Source organism: Sebastes fasciatus, chromosome 15 (assembly GCF_043250625.1).
Source record: "Sebastes fasciatus isolate fSebFas1 chromosome 15, fSebFas1.pri, whole genome shotgun sequence".
NCBI lineage: Eukaryota > Metazoa > Chordata > Actinopteri > Perciformes > Sebastidae > Sebastes > Sebastes fasciatus.
Window position 1 is genome coordinate 17,328,783 of NC_133809.1, and position 23,615 is coordinate 17,352,397.

The 23,615-nt window shown below is 41.4% G+C and overlaps 2 protein-coding genes across 3 annotated transcripts in view; one reads left to right on the forward strand and one right to left on the reverse strand.

Annotated features, from left to right (window-relative positions):
• The first annotated feature begins 1,789 nt into the window (after positions 1-1,789).
• Positions 1,790-12,175, forward strand: plk4 (polo-like kinase 4 (Drosophila)). 2 transcript variants are annotated; one of them, XM_074660389.1, is made up of 15 exons: positions 1,790-2,002; positions 5,035-5,130; positions 5,456-5,551; positions 6,161-6,275; positions 6,395-7,373; positions 7,454-7,545; positions 7,843-8,192; positions 8,284-8,388; positions 8,527-8,629; positions 8,716-8,865; positions 8,959-9,187; positions 9,280-9,382; positions 9,474-9,611; positions 9,704-9,810; positions 9,894-12,175. In XM_074660389.1, the coding sequence occupies exons 1-15, from the start codon at positions 1,973-1,975 to the stop codon at positions 10,003-10,005; spliced, it is 2,805 nt and encodes a 934-aa protein (XP_074516490.1). In that variant the 5' UTR covers positions 1,790-1,972; the 3' UTR covers positions 10,006-12,175. The 2 variants fall into 2 exon arrangements, with proteins under 2 accessions (XP_074516490.1, XP_074516489.1); XM_074660388.1 differs by lacking the exon at positions 1,790-2,002 and adding an exon at positions 4,616-4,892.
• LOC141783228 (inositol-tetrakisphosphate 1-kinase-like) overlaps positions 10,521-23,615 on the reverse strand; it is a 36,296-nt gene continuing 23,201 nt past the window's right edge. Inside the window, exons 6-11 of the mRNA XM_074660390.1 lie at positions 16,192-16,290; positions 15,874-15,914; positions 15,414-15,579; positions 14,066-14,133; positions 13,813-13,975; positions 10,521-13,257 (exon numbers count right to left, since the gene is read on the reverse strand). Coding sequence (XP_074516491.1) covers positions 12,938-13,257; positions 13,813-13,975; positions 14,066-14,133; positions 15,414-15,579; positions 15,874-15,914; positions 16,192-16,290 — 857 coding nt within the window. The 3' untranslated portion in view covers positions 10,521-12,937. The remainder of the gene's footprint in view (positions 13,258-13,812; positions 13,976-14,065; positions 14,134-15,413; positions 15,580-15,873; positions 15,915-16,191; positions 16,291-23,615) is intronic.

Below are 23,615 nucleotides of genomic sequence, written 5' to 3' on the forward strand. Positions count from 1 at the left end.
TACATACTGTTACTACTACAGTAGTACTACTATTTGATCTGCAAAAAATACTAACTGAGAGGGACCCTGGTTGCTGTAATAGTGGATCTAAAAATTACACATATCTGCAGAGAACAACTGATGGTCTGTGATTTGTTTTTAATCTCAGCAGGTAAAATTAAGCTTTAAAGGATAATGTGTATGGAGCCCCGAGGTGTTCAAAATTAAATTAATTAGACATTAAGAAATACTAATCATGTGAATAATAACAGATGAAATGTTTAATGCAACTGGGAAATTATCATTATTTTCATCCTGCTTCTTTTAACAATAAGTTTATTAAATAGAGTTTAATAAGTCATTTTTATTTAACTCTAGCAGTTTTATTTCAAAAAGTATTTTTCTCCAAAATCAGTTTTAATTTAACAAAGACATTTTTTACAATTACTTTTATTTCCTAATGCACCAAGTCATTATCAATCAAGACAAACATGGCAGAACCGGTTATGTGATTGTAATTTAGGAAATTAGAGCAGAAATATCTAGTTGCAGCCCTAGATGAAATATTTCATTAGAATGAGCTGAGATAAAAAATTAAATAACTAAATAATTTCACCATGTCATGGTTATATTAAATATTTTGTCTGTATGCCTTCATCTGATTGCTTAGTTCACTATATATTATTTACCTATTTCATTTTGAACATAGAATTAATGCACAACCTATAGGCCTGTGTTAATACTTCAAAAACTAAGCCTGCAAGCACAGCCCTGAATACATACTGTATATACATATACTATACAAATATTAGCTATACAGACACAAACTTAAATGTACAAGCTTGAAAACTATTACCTTTAATCTGTGTCATCTAGAAATATATTATCAAAAATATATATAAATATATTATCAAAATATAAATTTGTTATCAATCCAGAATACAATTCATTACTTATAATGTAACTTAATTCCAATACCAATTCATTACTTACATAATTATCTTAATCATATTCACTATTTGTTATCTTTTCTGCTCAAATTATTATTTATAATATACAATTTATAATATACAATATGCACATGCATTACAACCCGCAATACATACATACATACATACACACACACACACATATATGTATATATATATATATATATATATATATATATATATATATATATATACATACACATACATACCGCACATTGCACTACATGCGCACATTGCATACCACATATACATATATATAGACATATATACATATATACAAAACACAGCATCCGACCATGCATACATTATTCTTTTACCCAAAATCAAATATCCACAATTTTGCATTATTATTTACAGAAAAAATAGGAAGATAGACTAACACAGAATAAATATTAAGTAACCAATAAATAAATAAACAGTAATAAATAAATAAACAGTAACCCCTAAACACCTTGTGATTGTTACACACCCACTTCATCCCTTTACCTTGAGAAAATCATGTCTTTATACCTCATTTTAAACTGGTTTAAGTTTGGACATTGCTTTAGCTCCACATTAAAACTGTTATATAGTTTCACTCCACAAATAGAGATGCAAAAACTCTTCATGGTTGTACATTGTGTGTTTTAAAATTAAATTTTCCCCTTAAATTAGAACCCCCCTCTCGATTAATGATCGTAGCTTTACAGATACAAACTTAAATGTACAAGTTTACAAACTATGGCAGGAATAACAGTAGTAGTGACTAGTGAGTAGTTGTGAGGGACGCTTAAAGGGGGCGTGGTTACTCTTGACTGTTGTCATGTGACGTAGCTGTGACGTAGCACCGAGAATTAACGGGCGGATATTTTCAAAATGGAAGAAGTGTTAAAGTTTTGGAGGGGAACACAAGAACAACATTTATCTTTACTCTGAGAGCTCCTCTACGGACTACCGATGACCCACACCGAGCGAGGATTATTACCACACTCTTACATGAATCTGCAGGACGGAAACCAGCCACGATGAGTGTTTCCATCGGCGATAAGATCGAGGTGAGTTGTGTGTTGTTGTTGTCAGGCTAGCGCCCACGAGCTAACTTCAGACGTTAACGTTAGCTCTGTTTGCTAACGGCAGACTTTAAGGTTGGGGCTTGTTGTTAAATAGCTGTGTGTTGAACACTGTGTGTCACTAGTTAACATTTACAACTTTGATTATCATTTGTCACTAGTTAACATTAACAACTCCACAAAGGAGGACGGTCTGCAGGACAGATAATAAAGCACACAGTGCACTTTCATAGACTAAGCTACTGGAGTTACCTGCACTATAGTCTCTTCTGCACTATACTCATCTTTAACACTCTCTTCTGCACTATACTCATCTTTAACAGTCTCTTCTGCACTATATTCACTTTTTAATAGTCACAGCTGTTTCCCTGCACTATATTCCCTGTTTAGCAGTTTTCTTCATCTCCTTATATTTTTATATCTGGTATATTTTTGTTGTACTTTGTACTACTAAATTTTTTACTGCCTTTTTACTAACATGTTTTGCACTATGGAACTGTGATGCTGGAAACTTGAATTTCCCTCTGGATCAATAAAGTGACTATCTATCTCTCTATCTCTCTATCTATCTATCTATCTATCTATCTATCTATCCATCTATCCATCTATCCATCTATCTCTCTATCTATTACATATTAACGTTTAAAGTGTCAAGAAAGCATTCAATTTGATAAAATGAACGCTAACTAACTGAAACATTTAGCTAACTTTCCCCTCCATGATGAGCTAGTCAAGATGAGGAGCACCTTCAGCCACAGACTCATCCCCCCTCGGCACAACACAAAGCGCCTGGGTCAGTCCTTCATGCTGGTAGCCATCAGGCTCCACAACCAAGGCTGATCCCCATATGAGAACTATGAGGACTTTAAGAATACATCCTATATACACTTACGTTACACTATACATCCTATACACACTTACTTCACACTATACATCCTATATACACTTACTTTACACTATACATCCTATATACCACTTACTTTACACTATACATCCTATATACACTTACTTTACACTATACATCCTATATACACTTACTTTACACTATACATCCTATATACACTTACTTTACACTATACATCCTATATACACTTACTTTACACTATACATCCTATATACACTTACTTTACACTATACATCCTATATACACTTACTTTACACTATACATCCTATACACACTTACTTCACACTATACATCCTATATACACTTACTTTACACTATACATCCTATATACCACTTACTTTACACTATACATCCTATATACACTTACTTTACACTATACATCCTATATACACTTACTTTACACTATACATCCTATATACACTTACTTTACACTATACATCCTATATACACTTACTTTACACTATACATCCTATATACACTTACTTTACACTATACATCCTATATACACTTTACACTATACATCCTATATACCACTTACGTTACACTATACATCCTATACACACTTACTTTACACTATACATCCTATATACACTTACTTTACACTATACATCCTATATACACTTACTCTACACTATACATCCTATATACACTTACTCTACACTATACATCCTATATACCACTTACTTTACACTATACATCCTATACACACTTACTTTACACTATACATCCTATATACACTTACTTTACACTATACATCCTATATACACTTACTTTACACTATACATCCTATATACACTTACTCTACACTATACATCCTATATACACTTACTCTACACTATACATCCTATATACACTTACTCTACACTATACATCCTATATACACTTACTCTACACTATACATCCTATATACACTTACTCTACACTATACATCCTATATACACTTACTCTACACTATACATCCTATATACACTTACTCTACACTATACATCCTATACACACTTACTTTACACTATACATCCTATATACACTTACTTTACACTATACATCCTATATACACTTACTTTACACTATACATCCTATATACACTTACTCTACACTATACATCCTATATACACTTACTCTACACTATACATCCTATATACACTTACTTTACACTATACATCCTATATACACTTACTTTACACTATACATCCTATATACACTTACACAACACTATACATCCTATCTACAACTTTATAGACTGCACATATGTACATATTACATTAATTTATTGTACATACTACATGTATTTATTGACAGACTGCACACACTATGTTCACCCATTCACTCTGTATCTTTTACATTATTGTTTTTATAATGTTTGTATACCTTTACCTCTCCTGTGTTTCACTCTGTTTGCTGATGTTGCTGCTTTGACACCTGAATTTCCCTCTGGGGATTATAAAGCTTCATCTTATCTTATCTTAATATAGTGCTAAGTTAACGCCATTTAGTTAGCCAGTTAGCTTCTTTATCATTTCATCTTTTATGTCCCTTTAACTTGCTATCATTCTTCTTCTTATGAATGTCAGTGTTGTCGGTGCTCTCGGCATGATGTTGCAGCCTCCTCGGTACCGGAGTGTGTGTAACCTTACCCTGTCTCTCCCGGGACTAACTGTGTTGTCCCTCCTCGGGTTGGTAATTAACATGCTGCTTGGATACGGCTCCTCGTCAGCGGGAAGAGCGCCGGGATAATTGAAGGTTTTGGTTGGCCATATGACAGCGTCAGGTGTTGGTGGCTTTGTTTGACAGTTAACGTTTGTTGTGGGAGGATTTCTCCTATGTGAAGTCGTTAGATGTGGGATTACATCCAGCATGTCGGAGGCAAGAGGGACGATGTTTGATCAACTTATTCACTATTTCTTCCTTTCTGCTGACACCCAAACCAGCAGAGATGAGTGTCTATCTCATGCTCAGGAGCACAGGATCGAGGTATCATGCTTTTCAAAGATCCTGTCTGTGATGGGATCAAAACAGAATTCATTTTAAATATGAAATCATAGTCAAATTTATATGCAAATGCACTTAATTGTTTGTATGACTCAATGTTTCTTTTTTCTTTCTTCTGGTGTAGGATTTTAAAGTCCTCACCCTCCTCGGCAAAGGCTCCTTTGCATGTGTTTACCGGGCAAAATCCGTGAAGACTGGTCTGGAGGTTGCTATCAAAACGGTAAGAATCCCACCATTTCTGTCTCAGTCAGTGATATGAGGTAATTATTGCATGCTTTACCTGTACTGTAGACTCTTAACCAACACCCAAGCTGTTTCCAGGGACTGACAGTTGAAGTGTAAACTGTTTGGATTATTACACCTTAGTTGTCTCCCAAGGGCTTCTTGTGGTCCCCCGACTCCCCACAAATGAGGGTTGAATAGTCCTCTGTCTTTGTGGGCGACAGATTGACTATTAGCCACCAGACTAAACCACCCTATAACATATTGCACGTTGATCCTTTGTGTAGCAGGTGTATAATTATCTCTGTTGTTCCCATCTGCAGATTGACAAAAAAGCAATGCACAAAGCTGGTATGGTCCAGCGTGTGATAAACGAGGTGGAGATTCAGTGCCGATTAAAACATCCTTCTATACTTGAGGTAACGTTGGCTGTGGACAACTGATTTCTTGTGTGGCTCATTATTACACTACTAAAAGTCTGCTGTGTCTCTCATATATTTGTTCTCATTTAGATTTTCTGTGACATAAATGGTTATACTTTTTTTATCTATAAAATGTACGATAAACACGAGACAATTCTGTTGTGAAATACAGAACGAACTTACCGGTTTGCCTGGTTTGCAGTTAAAGACAAACAGCACTAATTGTAGGAATTCAATTCAATAGTTTTTGGGACATGAAAATAAATCTACTGTTACAGTTGCTCCCAAAAATCTGTGTACGTCAGCTGTGTTTGAGTCTGCGTTTATGAGCTTTGTGCTGTTGTTGTCATGGTTATTTAATGTGGACAACTTGCCACTACCGTCTGTTAAGATTAACCAGGAGAGCAGGCTCTTTTGCTTTGTCTAGTGACTGGTGGGAATTTGATACGACGTTTCTGGACCACATTAATACAGTCATTTTAGACGAGAATTTGATAGTTTCACCCTTAAGGTCAAATGTCTTCTAGATTTTGATGCACTCATATTTTTTGTGCCTTCTCACTTTGACGTGATAATAAATACTGTATCATATGTCTTTTATTTAAGCTGTACAACTACTTTGAGGACAGCAACTATGTGTACTTGGTGTTGGAGATGTGCCACAATGGAGAGATGAGTCGGTACCTTAACGAGAGGGAGATGGCTTTCTCTGAGGATGAAGGTCAGGCAGAACTATTTCACTCTGACAAATTAAAATTGATAGTAATTGGTTTTGTGAGATTCAGTTTTGCGAGCTGCCTGCCTTTTTAAAACAATTTTTTTTTGTTTTTTGTTCCACAGCAAGACATTTCATGCATCAAATAGTGAAAGGAATGCTTTATTTACACACCCACGGCATCTTGCATCGAGACCTCACCTTGTCAAACCTTTTACTGACGAGCAACATGAACATTAAGATCGCAGACTTTGGCCTGGCCACTCAGCTCAAACTCCCGACTGAAAAGCACTTCACCATGTGCGGGACACCTAACTACATCTCCCCGGAGGTGGCCACTCGCAGCGCTCATGGTCTTGAATCAGATGTCTGGTCGCTGGGGTGCATGTTCTACGCATTCCTGATGGGTCGCCCTCCGTTTGACACGGACACAGTCAAAAACACCCTGTCTAAAGTGGTTCTTGGGGAGTATGACATGCCTGGCCATGTTTCTCTAGAGGCTCAGGACCTGATCCATCAGCTGCTGCGGAGGGACCCCGCCCAGCGGCCCAGCCTCTCTGCAGTGCTGGACCACCCGTTCATGACCCAAAGCCTGCTGCTCAGGACCAAGGAGCTGGGTTTGGGGGATGATGGATCCATGGACAGCGGCATTGCCACCATCTCCACAGCTTGCACCTCCTCCACCTCAGCTAGCAGCAGCAGCCGCCTCCAGAGGAGAACCAGGCACATGATTGGCTCTGCCCTGCCTAACCGAATGGCGCCTATTACAACTCTTCCACGCCAACCCAGCAACGCCTGTTTTGAGAACGGGGACCAGTGGCAGCAGCAGCATCCGGCGGACATTTTTCACAGGGAGGGCAGGAGCAGCTGGGTTCACTGTGGCGACGATGGGGAGCCTCATTCTCGCTACCTGAGGAGGGCTCACTCTTCAGATCGCTCCAGCTCTTCTACGTCACGCCAGGGTTCGAGTCACGCTGAGTTGGGGAGATGCCACTCAGAAGAGACTCTCGCTGGTTTAGGAAGAGTCTGCCCCACGTCCTCCACTCCTCACCCATTTTCAGAGCACGGAAGGCTCCCTTCTCCCCCCATCAAACAGTCACCAAAGTAAGAAGTCTCTCTATGATCGTCTACTCATTTTCATTTACACATTTAATGAGACTAACAGATTGTACTTTCCCTTTCAGCTCTGGGTTTTTGTTATCCACACAGACCGCACATCCGCCAAACTTGCAATTTCAAGACCTGGAGGGAGTTACGAATTGGCTCAATAATGAGGGTAAAATTTATGTTTTTTTGATTATCTGTGCGTATGAGATAGATTTCAGCATTGTTACTTCAGTTTTATCACTCAGCTGAGCTAATGTTCTCATTCAGGGCAACTTTTAGTTGGTTCAGTGGCTTGGTTGGTTGTTATCAGCAGATATACCCTGAGATATAAAGGCTGGTATAGGCTCCAGCCACCCTTGTGAGACTGAATATGAAAGAAGTGGTATACAGCTTAAAAGATCTTAAAATTCAATCAAAACCATCCTGTGTAACCAGGTCTTTACAAACATTTTCTATTCTTTCTCAGCTTCCGGGCAGAGGCCCGCAGACAGCAGCACTCACAGCAGCGGCGGCGGCAGCTTCCACAGCGGCAGAGGACCTTTGGGGGTTCACAATTCCTGGACAGACCAGCCCATGAGCCGAGTTGTGAACCCTCACCACAACCAGCACCACATGCACCACAACCTTCCCTCCAACTCTGACTCGTACAGGGAGAATATACCCGGAGCAGAGTTCCCGCCTCCTCACGGCAGAGAATTAAAGCTCCCTCCAGCCAAACCCAGTGTGGATAAAGAGAAGAAGACGCTGAGAGACATAGTCCCGCCCCTGTGTGCGTCCAGACTGAAGCCTATCAGACAGAAGACCAAAAATGCTGTTGTAAGATATTTCATTTTTAGATTTAACCGTTAATGTTCACTGTGTGAGCAGTTGAGATTATTGTCTTATTCGTTTTTTCTGTTTCCTACAGGTGAGCGTCCTGGACACGGGTGAAGTGTGTATGGAGTTGTTAAAATGCCACAGTGGTCAAGAGAGGGTCAAAGAAGTCCTTCGTATTTCCTGTGATGGTTCGATGGTGAGCTCACTGATTTACACTCTGAAGTATCTCTGAAATGTTCCATATGTGACTAGTAGAGGGCGGTATAACAACCAAAAATGACACAAGGCCTGTGGCATAATATAATATAACGCTTATTATTATCATCTCTTTTAGGTGACCATATACCAGCCGAATGGTGGAAAGGGTTTTCCTGTCCTGGACTGTCCTCCTGCTCCTCCAGAAGATATTCTGATCTGTAGCTACGAGGACCTTCCAGGTATTCTGACGGACGCATCGCACCCAGTAACATCGGCTTGTGTAAGATTACATACTGTACGTTAATTGATTTATTTTTTGTCACAGAAAAATACTGGAAGAAGTACCAATACGCCTCCAAGTTTGTGCAGCTCGTGAAATCAAAGACTCCAAAAGTGACCCTTTACAACAAGAACGCAAAGGTCATGCTGATGGAGAACTCTCCCCACGCAGACCTGGAAGTTTGCTTTTATGATGGTGAGTCTATTGAAACATGTGAGGGAGAAGCTGCACTGACCCCTTTTGTGTGTGTGTCTGAGTTCATACGTAATGCTTCGTCATGTTGTGCAGGAGCAAAGACCCACAAGACGTCAGAGCTGGTGCGAGTGGTGGAGAAGAGCGGGAAGTCGTACACGGTGAAGGGCGAGGTGGGGCTGAGCGGCCTGAGCCCGGAGAGTCGGCTGTACGTGGAGCTGTCTGACGACGGCCACAGCATGTGTTTGTCCCTGGAGGCCGCCATCGCAGCAGAGGAGCAGCGCAGCACCAAGAAAGTCCCTTTCTTCCCCATCACTATTGGCAGGTGAGAGGAACGTGCTGCTATTTGTATATTCTTGGTTTCAATGTTGCCTCGTGTGCTAATTGTGTACTAATTGTGTACGTCGCTCCTCCTAGGAGACCGGCCAACCCAGACACTACGTGCTCGTCGTCCCTGCCCTCCCAGCCGGTGCCTCCTGATGCAGCTTCACCTCCTCAACCTCCACAAATCACTCCTTCAGTGAGTGTCTCACAGCCCTTCACTTCAGGATGTACAAACACATGGTTTAACATTTACACTAAGACGAGATTTGTCTTTTAAATATTTTCAGATGATCTCCTACGATGGTTCTGACTTCACCACAGCCAGCCTGAGTAAGAAAAGCTCCCCGGTGAGACAGGACCTGGTGCAAAACACAGGGAAAGTGGTTAAATCCATATTTGTGCCCAATGTTGGATGGGCATCCCAGGTAATTTAGGAATACATTAAGCTAATATTCTATACTCGGCAAAGAATTGTCTTTGTAATTAAATGATTTAATGTCTGTTTTTGTATCTGCAGCTGACGAGTGGAGAGGTGTGGGTGCAGTTCAACGACGGCTCTCAGCTGGTGGTTCAGGCAGGAGTTTCCTGCATCACCTACACGTCTCCAGAGGGCCGGATCACCAGGTGAATAACACGTCAGAAATGTGCTCTGGCACTTTATGAGCTGGTGTGTTTACAGCTCTCATTAATGTTTGTCTTCTCCACAGGTATAAAGAGAACGAGAAGTTGCCAGAGCACGTCAAGGAGAAGCTGCACTGTCTCTCCACCATCCTGGGACTGCTGGCCAACCCCACAGCACATCACCGACAACCTCATTAACACTCGCTGGTTAAAAAAACAACAACATCCCAGCAACACAGAGCCGGCAGGGAATAGAACGTAGCATTAGAAACCTTTGTACTGTCTTTTAGTTTGGTGCTCATGTAAATATATGTTTGTTTTTTTACATGTACAGAAGACTAAGATTATGAAAAGATATATTTTTATTTTGATAAGCAACCCTTTTTTTGTCTAAATTGGCCTTGTTTGAAAAAAGTTTGTGTCATGACGTTTTTACTTTGTCTCCAATTGTATGAAATCAATAAACATCTGGAGGCTGGGTGGAGAAACGCTGCACTTTGTTCTGCAGTCTTCTATTTGAAATTAAAGTATTTATTAATGACCATAAGAGATCAACTGAATGGATTGAGCAGAATTAAGAGACATTTCAGCTTGTAGTCTCATGTAACAGTTAAAAAGTTGGGGTTGAAAGTAAGGTGGATATTATCCCTCACTATACATAAAACACCAGACATGACAACCAACCAAACTGAATTAAATAGAGCCAGATGAGGTTTCACATGTTTATTTCGCCCTGTTGGTTTTGGCCATTTAATTAAAAAAAAGGTCACAAAATTGTGGATTCCTCTCAATTACAGAACTGATACAAAACAACATACTGTACGGATGTAAGCCTAGGCATATATACACGTACTGTACAAGACACCCAAGAAGTAAACATTCAGGTGGAAACTGGGAGCATGATGACACTGTCTGGGTTGCAGAAATGACCAAAAGGTAAGATTAACCATTTATTTCCCATTTAGAAGCACGATAAGGAGCACAACATAGGACACACTATATAGTGGTGTACACAGATATCAGCTTTAACAGGGACACCATCCAACGCTTTGAGGAGGGAAAGGACATGTCCCCTGAACCTGCTTCTTTAAAGTCTGAATATATTGTTGCTTCATTACACACTCAAATTAAAAGGAGATTAAATAACCTTTGTGGAAATATTCTCATAATATGATGTGTCTAATGGAGAGCAACTTTCAGAGCATCATTGGTATTCTTTTGTCCCAGAGAGATGCTGGTGAGATGGCTGCGCTGACACTATTATTTACGATCACAGGGCGAGCAAGAGGACAGTCGGTTCCCTCGGATACTGAGGGAGGAAATAAAACAGCGAGGAGGAGCTCTCTGGGACAAGAGAAAAAGGAGCAGGCTCAGAGTAATGCGAACAATCTGCAGGTTGGCACTCCTTCCCACTAGATGCTAGAGGGAGACAACAGCATCAACCCCATCTGTCCCTACCTGTACAACCAGACCCAGCATTTATTACTATACCTCTAGTAAATATTATCCACTGTTTGTTCAAAAACACACCCCCTTGCTTTCATTTCATTTATATAAAACCTTTTTTTCCCCATAAAATCTCATAAAATAAAGTTGCTCTTAGTAGATATCAGGACAAAGATATTAACAAAATTGGAGTAAAAAAATCTCACAGTGAACACTGGGAACAAGAGCTGGACTGTCTCCCCCCCCCCCTCCACTTCCCCCTCCAAATGATTTTAACATGTGACACAAATACAGCAGCTGGAACAGGAGGCAGAGGATTTAAGCTTGAAGCGAATGAACCGACTGGACTGAAGGTTTCTTTGACTTTAAAGAAAAGTGCTGTTAAGAGTGAAAATAAATCAAATGAGACGTCATAAAGCTGAACAAATTCCTCAATCATCTGGAACCGTTGTCATTTTAACGGAATCAGAATAATTAATACCCAATTAGTGGATATTCAAAAGACACATTTACCTTGATTTTAGTGGAATAATATAAGTTTTTTCTGATTAACAATTCTCTGCAGGCCCAAATCTGTTGATAGGTCAAGTTGGCCTCAGGAGAGTAGTTTGCTCACATTACAGATACAAGCATTGAAGACGCGTGGAGAAGTCCGTTTACGGAGATTACAAACCCATGAAGTGACGAGAGAGAAATCTCACAAGATCCCACTGGAATTCTGAAACAAAAATAAATCATGGAATTCTCTGAAAACATCCCACAAACAGGAAACGGAATGTGATCCTCGTCTTCCTGCACCGGATCGACTCAAACTGGGACGCGGGTTTGTTTGTTGAACACCTAACATCCGGCATCTGACATACAGTAAAACACTCAAACACCTATAAACATTGGTGCAAACAATCATTAAAAAAAACAAAAACTTGGTCACATGGTCATGGAGATTTGCTTTTTGAACCTTCGAAGACCTCCCTACCTCTCGGAGTAAATTTGATGGCACTCGGAAAAACGTAAACGGCGCACCCGTTTGTTCAAACTAACAAAACCCCAAAACGATCTTGTCATTCATGTTCAGACTCGTCATGTCCTCTCTGTCGCCAGTTGGCCACAGTCACATAGCAGCCTGGGATCTGTGGAGTAGTGTTCAAATGCCCAGCCACCTTTTCTCCCCCTCACTTTGTGCGGAGGAGTCAGTGGTGTTGATCAGAATACACACACACACACATCACTGGTCCGTCGTGATATAAACGTACCTGTGAGTGTGTGTGTGTGTTTGTTAATGTGTGTGAGATACAAGGGATCATACATTGCACGTCTAGTGGCACATCTTTCTCCAGTCCTGATTCAGCCGTTCCCATTAGCTACCTCATCTGGACCCTTTCATTACAGAGAACTCACACGAGAGAAAAATAAAATCAGCTATTAGGCAAAAGTTCCCAAAAGTTCACATTACAGTACTGTTAAGTCTCATTAGACGAAACGAAAAATACAAAAAGGCAGAGAGAAAAAAGCTTACACTCAATCACCATCATTTTCAATAACTATATAGGAAAAGGTTTGTTTTTTGATTAGATATATTATCATCATTAACATCATAATTATTATGATTATTATTCATTATTATTGTCACCATTGTCATCCGTTTTTTTGTTTTGTTCAGGGATCAAACGGAATGGGGGATCAGTCACTGGGAGGACGCCTTGGTAGCTATCGTGGAGACACAGTGCTGCTGGAAGTTGGGGGACATGGCCGAGTTGCAGCCCAGTCTCTGACGGGGGCCCTTCAGCCCTCCGTCAGCCTCTACGATCCAGGGGCTGCCGCTGGCCTCTTTTCCCAGCATGCTGCAGCAGCCGGGGGCCGGCAGGGCGGCGTTGGGTACCGTGGTGCTCACCGGCAGGCCTTTGGGCTGCTCGCTGGCGGGGGCGAAGTCCGGGTTGTGGCTCTGAAGCACGCTGGTGATGTGGTTCAAGAGGTCATTGAAAAACTCCGGGACGCCCTCGTAACCTGAGAACATGAGGGGAGACATCAAATCAGTCAGTGATAGCATCACAACTGTGCAAGATGCAGTCACGAAACTTTACAGATGTGTAGTTGAGATCAAAATGAAGGTTCGAAGATGTGTGCGGTTCGAGCAAGGGCGCCGGATGTAGCAGGGAAAGAAGAGGGGTCCAAGATGGTCTCTAGAGTTAACACAGTGACTAAGACGCTGGTAATGTTTCACCATGTGTGTGTCATCATGGCAAAATGTGGTTCTGGAGTGACCTACTGTAGCTGACACTACGACAGAAGCGGTTTCGAGAACTTTGCCTGGTGTTTATATTTCTGTCTGTGATTTTGTCACCAAACTAGCTCATGTTTTGACATCAAACAGAGTTCAGGATTACACAGGTGACATTTATCACCACAGAACTGGTTGCACAAAGGAATGCCATCACTACGTCTCTGTATTTAGACAATGGCACCAGAAAGAGTGACACCTGAGAACCAGGTCACCATAGATGACCTTATTAAAAATTAAATTCAGCCCACCCTTGTGGATGGATGGGAGGCTTCACCTACCAGGGAATGCATTGATGTCAATGACGGCATGTTGGCCTGTTTGGTTGTTGATGATGACGTCGATGCCAAACAGGGACACGCCCAGCGCCTGCCGCAATGACCTGGACAACTCTCTGATGACATCGTCACTGGGTGGTTGAGACTCTCCCTCTACGTTCTCTCTCTGAGGTAAGCATAAAATATTAAAGATTATTAGCAACAAAAAACTCAGAAAAATCTCATGGGATAGCAGCGGGTGACACCGCGGACGTACCGTGGTCAAGTCTGAGGACGACTCCGGTTTGGAAACGTTGTGGCTGTTGAAGAAAATTGCTTTCCTGTCTGAAAAGGAGACAGAGGAAAAAAAAGGTTAGGCTGAATTTTAAAAGAGCTTTGAGCTACATGCTTTCCCAGTGCAGTCATTTATAATACATTCCTCATCTGTGGCACTAGGCGGCAGCAGAACTTAACTGGTTGCACAGTGTAATGAGGCAACCAGAGCGTCACTAGATGAATGTCTTTATTTACTGATTTCAACACAAAACAGAAACCTGAACCTAAACCACCCTGGTGTGAAGTCTCTTAACATTTAACCCACTCAGTCATAACCATGTCATGTTGAGTGTTCACTTACGAACAAAACAGCGTGTAAAGTTGTTTGCCTCGCACTACGCATTTTCTTTGAAGCAATGATAAATGTGACAGGATGAACTTCAGAATTTATTGCCCCTTCTTTCTTTGTTATCATTGTAATGATTAACATTAGAGAGTGTTAGAGGGAAGGAAGAGGGGCGGGGGGTGAGGAGGGGGAAAAGTAAATTCCATCACTGTCCAAATAAATATGCCCCTCGGCTCGTAGAGGGTCGCGGTAATGAAGTGTTAGGCAGATGGGCTCGTTGGTTCCCAGACTGCATGAACAAACAGCAGTTTAACTGGACAGAAGCATGGCGAAGGAAGGAGGCTGCATGGGACGGAACATCTCTCACAGTTATGTTTAAGTTCTTTCCAAACACTAACCCCCTACCTCTCTTTATCTTCATACCTCACTCTCTCATCCGGCCTTTCCCTTCCACTTACAAAACACGACGTATAGCTCCGGGGCTGCAGAGCGATCTAAACGCTGTGCAGATGCAACACTGTGGTATGTTGCTTTATGTGTTTGACAAGGGTTGTGCTTTTTTCTCCTGCACCGCTCAGCATTCCAGGCTGAAAGCAACCGTTCTCTTCTGTACTGTTACACAAAGCAGACGACTACACTGACGGTGAAACTGCTTTGCGTGAGGGCCTCTACTGTATCACATGCAAATACTGGAGTCGGTTGTGCCCGGGGACAACCCTGTGTTCAAAGTTGCATCATGGGTAAGGCTTCTGACATGTTTATGGAGAAAAACACCGCTCCTCCTCTGTTTATTTTTCAACAGTACCAACAGGGCAAAACTCAATTGCACTCTGCTGCATCCCTTAAAAGGGTGAATAGGTCCAATCACAGGGACTATAAAGCCATTTTATGAGCTCTTTTATTGGGTTATTTGGAAAAGCCGTGCAACTTCTACAGTCTGGCCAGTGTGGCGGTTGTCCCCGCCTGTCTCTCTCTCTCTCCGCCTGTCTGTCTGTCTCCTCACCTGCTGGTCCAGCAGGGAAGTTCTTCAGCGAAGGTCTCTCCACCACGGTGTAGGAGTCTCCCACCACAAACACCTTGTAGAGCACTGCGTTGTGGTTGATGAAACTCTGGATCACACAAGGGGGCTTCACGTCCTTCAGGTCCTCTTCACTGAAGATAATAGCCATCTGTGGACAGGGGGACACACGGTTAATGACACGCCTAACCACATCAACAAGTCTAGTTAAATCCTAACTTAATCAATGCAGTTGGGTGTGGAGGAATGGAGACTATTTGGTCAGCCCTGACAGGGGGTATTGATTTCAGCTGACACACAAAAGACATATGAGGTACAGCACTTTATCTGATTATGTTGTTTGGACTTGAGTTAAATGACAACCCTGTGACAGGACAAGTGTTATTGCTCTCACAAAGCAAAGTGGGGAGGGTGTGAGTGACCTCTGAGCTCTGTGGCTTTTTACCTCGTGGGAGTTGGTTCCATGAGCCACCCGTGTTTTGCAAACTGAGGAAGAAAGAAAGGCCATTTAACAAGGTAACATAACTTACTGTAAAGCAGAAATGAAATATCAGCAGGGGAACAAAACAGCTCACACTAATTGCCTTTTTATTACACTGCACTGACAATGAACATAGAAATGTGAGACAGGTCAGTTTACACGACAAAAGTTCAAAGTACAATCAGCGGTTAGCAGTACAATATTTGGTTTAAATAATGAACATGGAGTGTTAGATTTGGAGTCCTCAATATCTAGAGGACGACTGAGGTAAAAGACACTTACTGAAGGGGAATGTGAGTCCTTGCATCTTGATCTGCTCCAGCACATCTGGGCTGCAATCCGTGTTCAGGACCATGAAAGGCGGAGAGCAAATCCTTTCATCTGATTAAAAAGACAAGTAAAAGAAGGTGGAGGGAATTGGGAGAGTTAGAGACTCCTAATGTCTTGGAAATTTCAGTTTAACAGGGAATAATAATAATAATATAAAACGAATAAATGTCAGAGATTTTTGATAGAGAGCGGGAGAATTACACTACGGCTGCAAATAATGATTATTTTATTTATCAACTAATCTGTTAATTCGTTTTTTTAATTAACTGATTCCCTGATATATAAAATAAAAAATCACCATTTCCCAGAGCCTAAAGGTGATATCTTCAAGCTGCTTGTTTTGTTTGACCAACAGGCTAAAACACAAAATATTTAATTTCCAACGATATGAAATATAAAAAAATGATTGTCGTTGATCAATTTTCTGTCAATCAACTAATTGTTTATGTTCAATTTACACCCTTGAAAGCATTTTCATCAGTTCACACAATATACTAGTAATTACAATAGACCCTTTTCACTGCAGGCATTTTTGGTGCCTTCAAATGGGGTTGTGTTTACCGTGTTCATGAGAAGAGTCAATATGAATGCCCCCCTCCTCTTGTCCTATTCACGACCTATTAAGTGGAAAGTTTCTGAAAGCTCTGAGTTCACGACTTGTGATGTGTTTGTTGGCGTTGTCAGAAATGGAAGAGGCCTTGGAATTACATTTTTCGGTGCATAATAAGTTAACATATTGTAATTTTAGTTATATATTGTTTTTCTTGTTAGCACCGCTTGAACGCCGAGCACTTCGCGTACACGACTTCCCACGTTGTAAACACGAGCTCACGAGTTTCATTTGAAGGCACCATTTGACTCGTCATAGTCGGAGAAGCACAGGTGAAATTGATAATGTCAACGATGGCTCAGCTCCATTAAAGCCTCTGAACACACCACACAGGTGTTCTCAGTTATTCTGGCTGATTAGACCTCTGTGCCAACGACTATAGAAGCAAATAGAGGACAGCCGCTGCCGCCATTCTGGACTGAAAACGCTTATTATATTTATAATATTTTATTGTTTCAACACAGTAAGGTAGGTTACGACAATAGAATAGAAGTAATTTTGTTTTACTTTTGTACGGCACTTTTTTAGGCGGACGTTTTACTGGTGTCCGGTAGTCGGCAGACTCCAGATCAGCTCTGACTGGTTGTTTTCCTATCGGTCTGTGACATCCTGCAGATACCATTAGGAGCATCGGAGGACACACAGGCACATGTACTGTCAGGATATAGTGACCATTTAATAGATATTACTTTTTTTTAATCATATTTGCTCCCTTTCAACCCACTGCAGCTTTAATGTTATTAAATGCAGCTGTGCTGTTCCTCCTGTGACAAGTCAAAATGTCTGCTGTAAAAAAAAAGGTTGATTACATTAGTGGACATAAAAAAAGGAAAGGACACAACCTGCACTGTGATCCAGGTACAAAAGATGTAATTTCTGAATTGGTACAACTATCACTGCACTACTTTTAAAATAGATTGTTGGTATAACATTTAAATTGTCAGTCTTTGCCCTCTGGTGAACGGCTTTACTGGATAGTGATTCATGTTCCGGCGTACTGTGTCAACTGTCCACAATGGTTGTAGTGATCTCACTTTTACAAGTTTTTCCTGAAATAGCAGCACTTGAGGCTATTTGTTGTGTTATCATCCATAGCCTAGTTAGAAGAAGATTAATGGCAGCGCATCCGACTGTAGTCTGAGCAAAAAATGCTCAAAGACCTGTTCAACGTGGGGGGGAGCAGATGATTCTCTCACATATGCAAAAACACCTTATTTAATTTGGCTTAAAAACTATATTTATATTTTATACTTGCGACGGGTTTAGACAACAAACACAACGGAGGCCATCTGAGGCCCCGGGGGGGACAAATGACTCCTGTTCAAATAAATAAAGCAGAGAGCTGCCAAGCCCTTCTGCTCCTCCCGAACGGCACACACAGACGACAGGGAAATGCTGAAATACAGGAAGACCCAATCTCATGAGGAACTAGAGACAGGTCAAACCAGCTGAGGACATTACAGAGTCATCAGATGCATCACCTGACTGACAGGCGTGATTGACAGCTTGCTGGAAGCCCAAACAGCAATCAAAGCAGGTGCAATTAAGAGGATATAAACTCAGCTGTGCATTCATTCGACATAATTGAGGCCAGGACAAACACTCACCCATCTCCGTCATGTTTTTACAAGTTTGTTTACATAATATTTTTGACATCACATCCTGTGGCGGCAGGTCGGTCAGTTCCGATAAGACTGAAAATAACAAACATCCTGCAGCTCCGTCAAGCTTCACCATATCAGGGGCTCAGGAGGCATCTATATTAATGTTCTGCCTTCTGTAATTTCCCGTCTACAGTAGGTACATGGGGGTGATAAGGCAGCTGGTTGGAGATATCACCACAGGAAATCAGTGAGGGGGCCAAACCAAGAGCTGGCAAATTGCTAATGACAAAAACACAATAGAAACACGCCGGTCTTTGTGTGCTGTGGGCCTCAGCGGTGGCAGGGCTCTCTGCTCCCGCTAGTGCTGAGGTCAGGAGAATCTCATTTGCCTACATTAACTCCAGTGCTGAGTGTTGAACTCTGGGTGTACGGCACTGGGCCCCACAGACATCTACAGCTCCCACAGAAGCAACATAGTGCAGACACACACAAAAACTTTTGGGGAACCCCACAATGAAAGCTGTTGCACGAGGCAAAAAAAATAGATTTTCAAAAGGCCCAAAAGTTATCACAGAAACTTCAGCATCAAGAAAGAACCAGCCACAGCTGCTGCTGTGTGAGCTGATAAGGCTGCACACTCATACAGAAGTCCGGTGTTTAGGATCCTCTGTTGCCATAACAGGGCTGCACGATGGTGTAGCGACTAGGGAGACGCATCATTGAGGGATAACTCCAGCTTATTGTTGTAGTTTCGGCTAGAGCTGAAACAAATAGTCGATTAATTGATTGACAAAAAAAGTAATTTGCAGCTATTTTAATAATTTATTCATAGTTAAAGTATTTTTTTTAAAGCAAAAGTGCCAAAGACTCACTGGTTGCAACTTTTTAAAATATGACTATTTGCTGGCTTTCTTTAGTTCTCTAGTCTAGGACACTAAAATAAATATATTTTACTCTAGGTATCTTTCACTTTTGGACTGTTGGTCAGACAAAACAAGCAATTTGCAGATGTGGCATTGAGTTCTGGGAAATTATAATGAGCCATTTTATAGTAATTAATCAATTGGTTGAGAAAATAACTGGCCTATTATTTGATAATGAAAATAATTGTAGCATTGTTACAGCCCTACATTGTATCTAATTTAATTAACATCTAGTTAATTGCTGGGATTGGCTATTGTGGCGTCATTGCTAAAAATAAAAAGTCCAACAGAACAATGAACATGAGCAGTCAGGTGATCATACAGGTTTTAAAGAGGACCGTCTGCAAAGTTACAAAGCCCAAAGTCCAAAGGGAGTTCCTCTCCCCACAGAAACACTGCTCCTGAACTGCCTGAAATGCCTTGCTTGAAGTCCCGCCTTACTGAATACCTGCCTAGCAGCTAATTTGGCACGCCCTCATACAAAGCTAGTTAGTGCGGAGCTGGAGCGGAGTCCGGAGAGTTATGTTTGGTTGACCAATCATAACAGAGTGGGCCAGCTGACCAATCAGAGCAGGAGCTCAAATGAACTGTGCGTTCCAGTTCCCCTACTACCAAACTATGTAGTATACCAGAAAAACATTCCCCAAAAATATGCTAAAAAATACCAGGATGTCCTACTACATCCGGTCGCATTTTGCAGTGTGCAAACCAGTATGCTTTTCTGGCTATTCTGAACTGTTTTGAGGAAGGAGTATGTCTCAATTATATGAATACTGCATGCAGCAGTATGTACTTTATAAGGGCAGCTGCAGTACGTACTTAAAGTAAAAAGAAAAAGTATAGGATTTGGAACGTAGCCAGAGCGTTTCAGACAGAGGGTGAAAAGAGGTGCTGCAGCATGAGAAAAATAAAGTGGTTTTTGAACATCAAAGCATGTAGACATGTTTTAGTAGAAACCCAAAATGCACTTGGGCCTCTTTAAAGAAAAAATATGCACAGCCAAACTTATCTGAAAGAGAAAACTAGGATGTAAATATTTATTTTGCTTTTATACCGAGCATCTTTGGCCAAGAAAATTCCTTCAGGATGAATAAAGTTCTTTCTTATCTTATCAAACTGTATGTTGTAAACATGCATCAGAGTTCACAGATTGACGTCCAGGATTAACTAGATGAGGGATTACGGACATTTCAGGTGCAATCTCTTTTGGTTTGATATCTAAAAAAAAAAAAGGGGTTAAAAATAATCCGGCTCAACTGGCTTGTTTACAACCCGTCTGATCGTTTGACTTTTGTTGTTTCACATTTCAATATCTCATCGATGACTTTGGTGGATACAACGTGATCATAACTGATAGGAATGAGCACCACAGCTACGGAAATAAGACACAATAACCCTTCAGTATCCACCTTGTTGTTGAGCCCTCCAGCTAAAGAAGTGCTTCATAGCAGCTGAACATGTGCTTTGACCACTATGTACAAAACTAATTTCCTAACAGGAATCGTTCCTCCTAAAAAAGGAATACATCTGCATCTCAATCTGTTCAAATGTTTCTATTTTTTGCTGTTACGTGACAGACGAACACAGAATAGTCCTATTCTCTCACACAGGCAGATACTTGTTCTGCGCTCTATAACCTTTCCATGTGCAGCTGGGTCTATGCCAGCGTTGGCTCTGCAACCAGTCACTTTTGGGCGCGGGAAGCCTGTAGGGTTACCCATCAGTCATCTGTGCACAGCCACGCTCATCATGCTGCTGTTATTTTACTAGGACAGAAATAGCAGCATAATGTCTTTCAGAAAACAGTCTGGTAGGGGAAAAACATCCCCATTACATCACCGAGTTCCCAAAGACTGATGGGGCAAAAATTTGTCAAACAAAAAACCATCAAAAGAATCTAAACCTTGTCAAACGGAAAAACATTTCAAGCTTCGAGCTAAGGATTTATAATAAAGAGACCGGGGAACGGTGGATAAGAGAGTGTGGCCAAGTTTGTAATAGCGTGCATGCTTGGCTCTGGTTGACGCTTTAGGGATAAGGGGGTGAAGAGGAGGGTGGGGGGGGGATCAATCTCTGGCTCTGTCTAAACACTGCATGCTCACAGCAGACCCAGCGGAGCCGAGGACGACGTTTACGGGACTCCTCCATGAGATGCTTTTTAAATGTCATTATCCAGTTACACTGCTGGTTTTTTTTTTGTTCCTCTTCTTCTTTTATCTCATCGGGACATCCGCTGCATCCCCCACCATCTGTCCGCTCTGTTACATCATATTCATGTCTGCAAATAATAAATAAACTCCAAACTTATAGGCAGCGACTACGGCGTGCCTGAGAATGAACAGAGAATAAATTCCATAACAGGCCTGTTATAACACCTAAGATTCAGATCATATCTTCCCTCTGGTTTCATACAGTAGGTGCAGAGAACGACAGAGAGCCAAGTTACATTAAGCTTTATAAAGTGTGGTGTTGTTTAGGTGGACGGCTGAACTCTCCTGTTGCTATTTGGAGCTTGTTTCCTAGAAACCCCGGCAGCATCCTCTCTCGCTGCTCTTTCTGCATCCCCCCCAGAGGAAAGGCTGCAGGATTTTCAATATTTTAAATTGAACTCCAAACACGGCTTTGCTCTGAGAGTAATGCAATTCTCAATATCGCGTTCTAAGAGGCTTACGCTCCCAATTACAATTATGAGTCGTGTATTTGAAAAAAGGAAAAAATGTTTTCTCACAAAAGGTAAATCCTAATTTGATGATAGTCATCATTTAATGATTTTGACAAAGCACTGTCATACACCTGCAGCCATGTCTCCTACAAAATATGTTCCCATACAACTAAATTGCATTCTCAATTACAACACAGAGAAATTAACTCATTCAAACCCAAACTGAGTTTTTTCCCCCACCAGTAACAATGCTTGTCTTTATGCCTTCAATAAAACAGTATCTCATGATGTAGAAAAACTTTTCCAGGGTGATAAACTACAGTGTGCCTTGGATCATTTTTGAGGGAGACTTGCATTTTGTACTTTTTGGAGACCATATTCCACCCAAGCGATGAGCCCTTCACAAGACCGAATGCATTCTCAACTAGAATGGGACTCGGAGAGCGCAGACCTCCGCCCCCCGCCCTCCTCTCCGTTCAGCTTCAGCTTGTTCAAACTCAACTGTAATTAAGTTTATTGAGTTTAATGTGAAAAAACGCAGAATCTACAGTCGTCGTAGTTGTATGGGAAGGTAATATTGTGGGAGATATGCTGATACCTAACAGGCTGGAAGTCTTTTACTCTAGTTGGGCTATCCTGTCTGCCCGCTTGGCTCATTGGACTTGCATGAGTGTTTTGGGTCTTAAAGTGTCTCAGTGTTTGTCTTCCTCATGCTGCAACTATGATTAAATATTGATCACTTGCATAAACGGGACACTCGTTCTGTTGGTGCTTGCAGTGGTGTGGATTAGTGCTAGCACAGGGACCTCGAGACAGACTGATTAATAAACCCAGAAAGGTTTCAGTTTGATCCCGAGGAATCCCGCTTGTATTCGGGGAGAAATTCTTTTGTCCTGAGCTGGAGAGGAAAAAGCTTAAAACATCCGAGAGAGGATTTGTTTTACACAAGAGTTGACTTGACGACGGTTTCTGTCTATAAAAACAGTCCGAGATATCAAAACTCAAACATACACAGGAACCACTAAGTAACATAAACAGTTACCTTGCTCTGGCTCACATAGGCAACACAAGTCGGACAACAAAGCGGCGCCAGAGTTTCAATAAGCACAACGATGAATCAGTGACACTGATCCATTAGCGCTCGTGCGCGGCCCTTGTCTGGCTATTTTCTATTAAACATATCGTTAAGATGAGCTAATTCTAAGTTTATATCAATTCAAACAATTCAGAGCATAACAGTTATGTACTGTGACTGGGGCTATTTAGCATTGAGAGCCCACTCGAGTGATAAAATAAGGTTTTCTAGAGAAAGCACGAGCGCACCTCAAGTGCTTCCTCCTATTGAGTACTATTCTGAGTAATGCAGACTGAAGCATGGCAGGCTCTCTGTGGCCTTTTAGTGCTGGGTTGCCTTGGCAGCTGCTCCAGGACTCCATGGCCTCTGCTGATAAGGAGGAGGAAGTGACTGTGTCTAAGAAAGCAAGGTAGACTTTCCACACTCTCACACTATCTTAACCTTAACCCAGTTTTTCTGACTGAAGAAAGTACATTTATCCTCTGCCACATGCTGTTTTTTT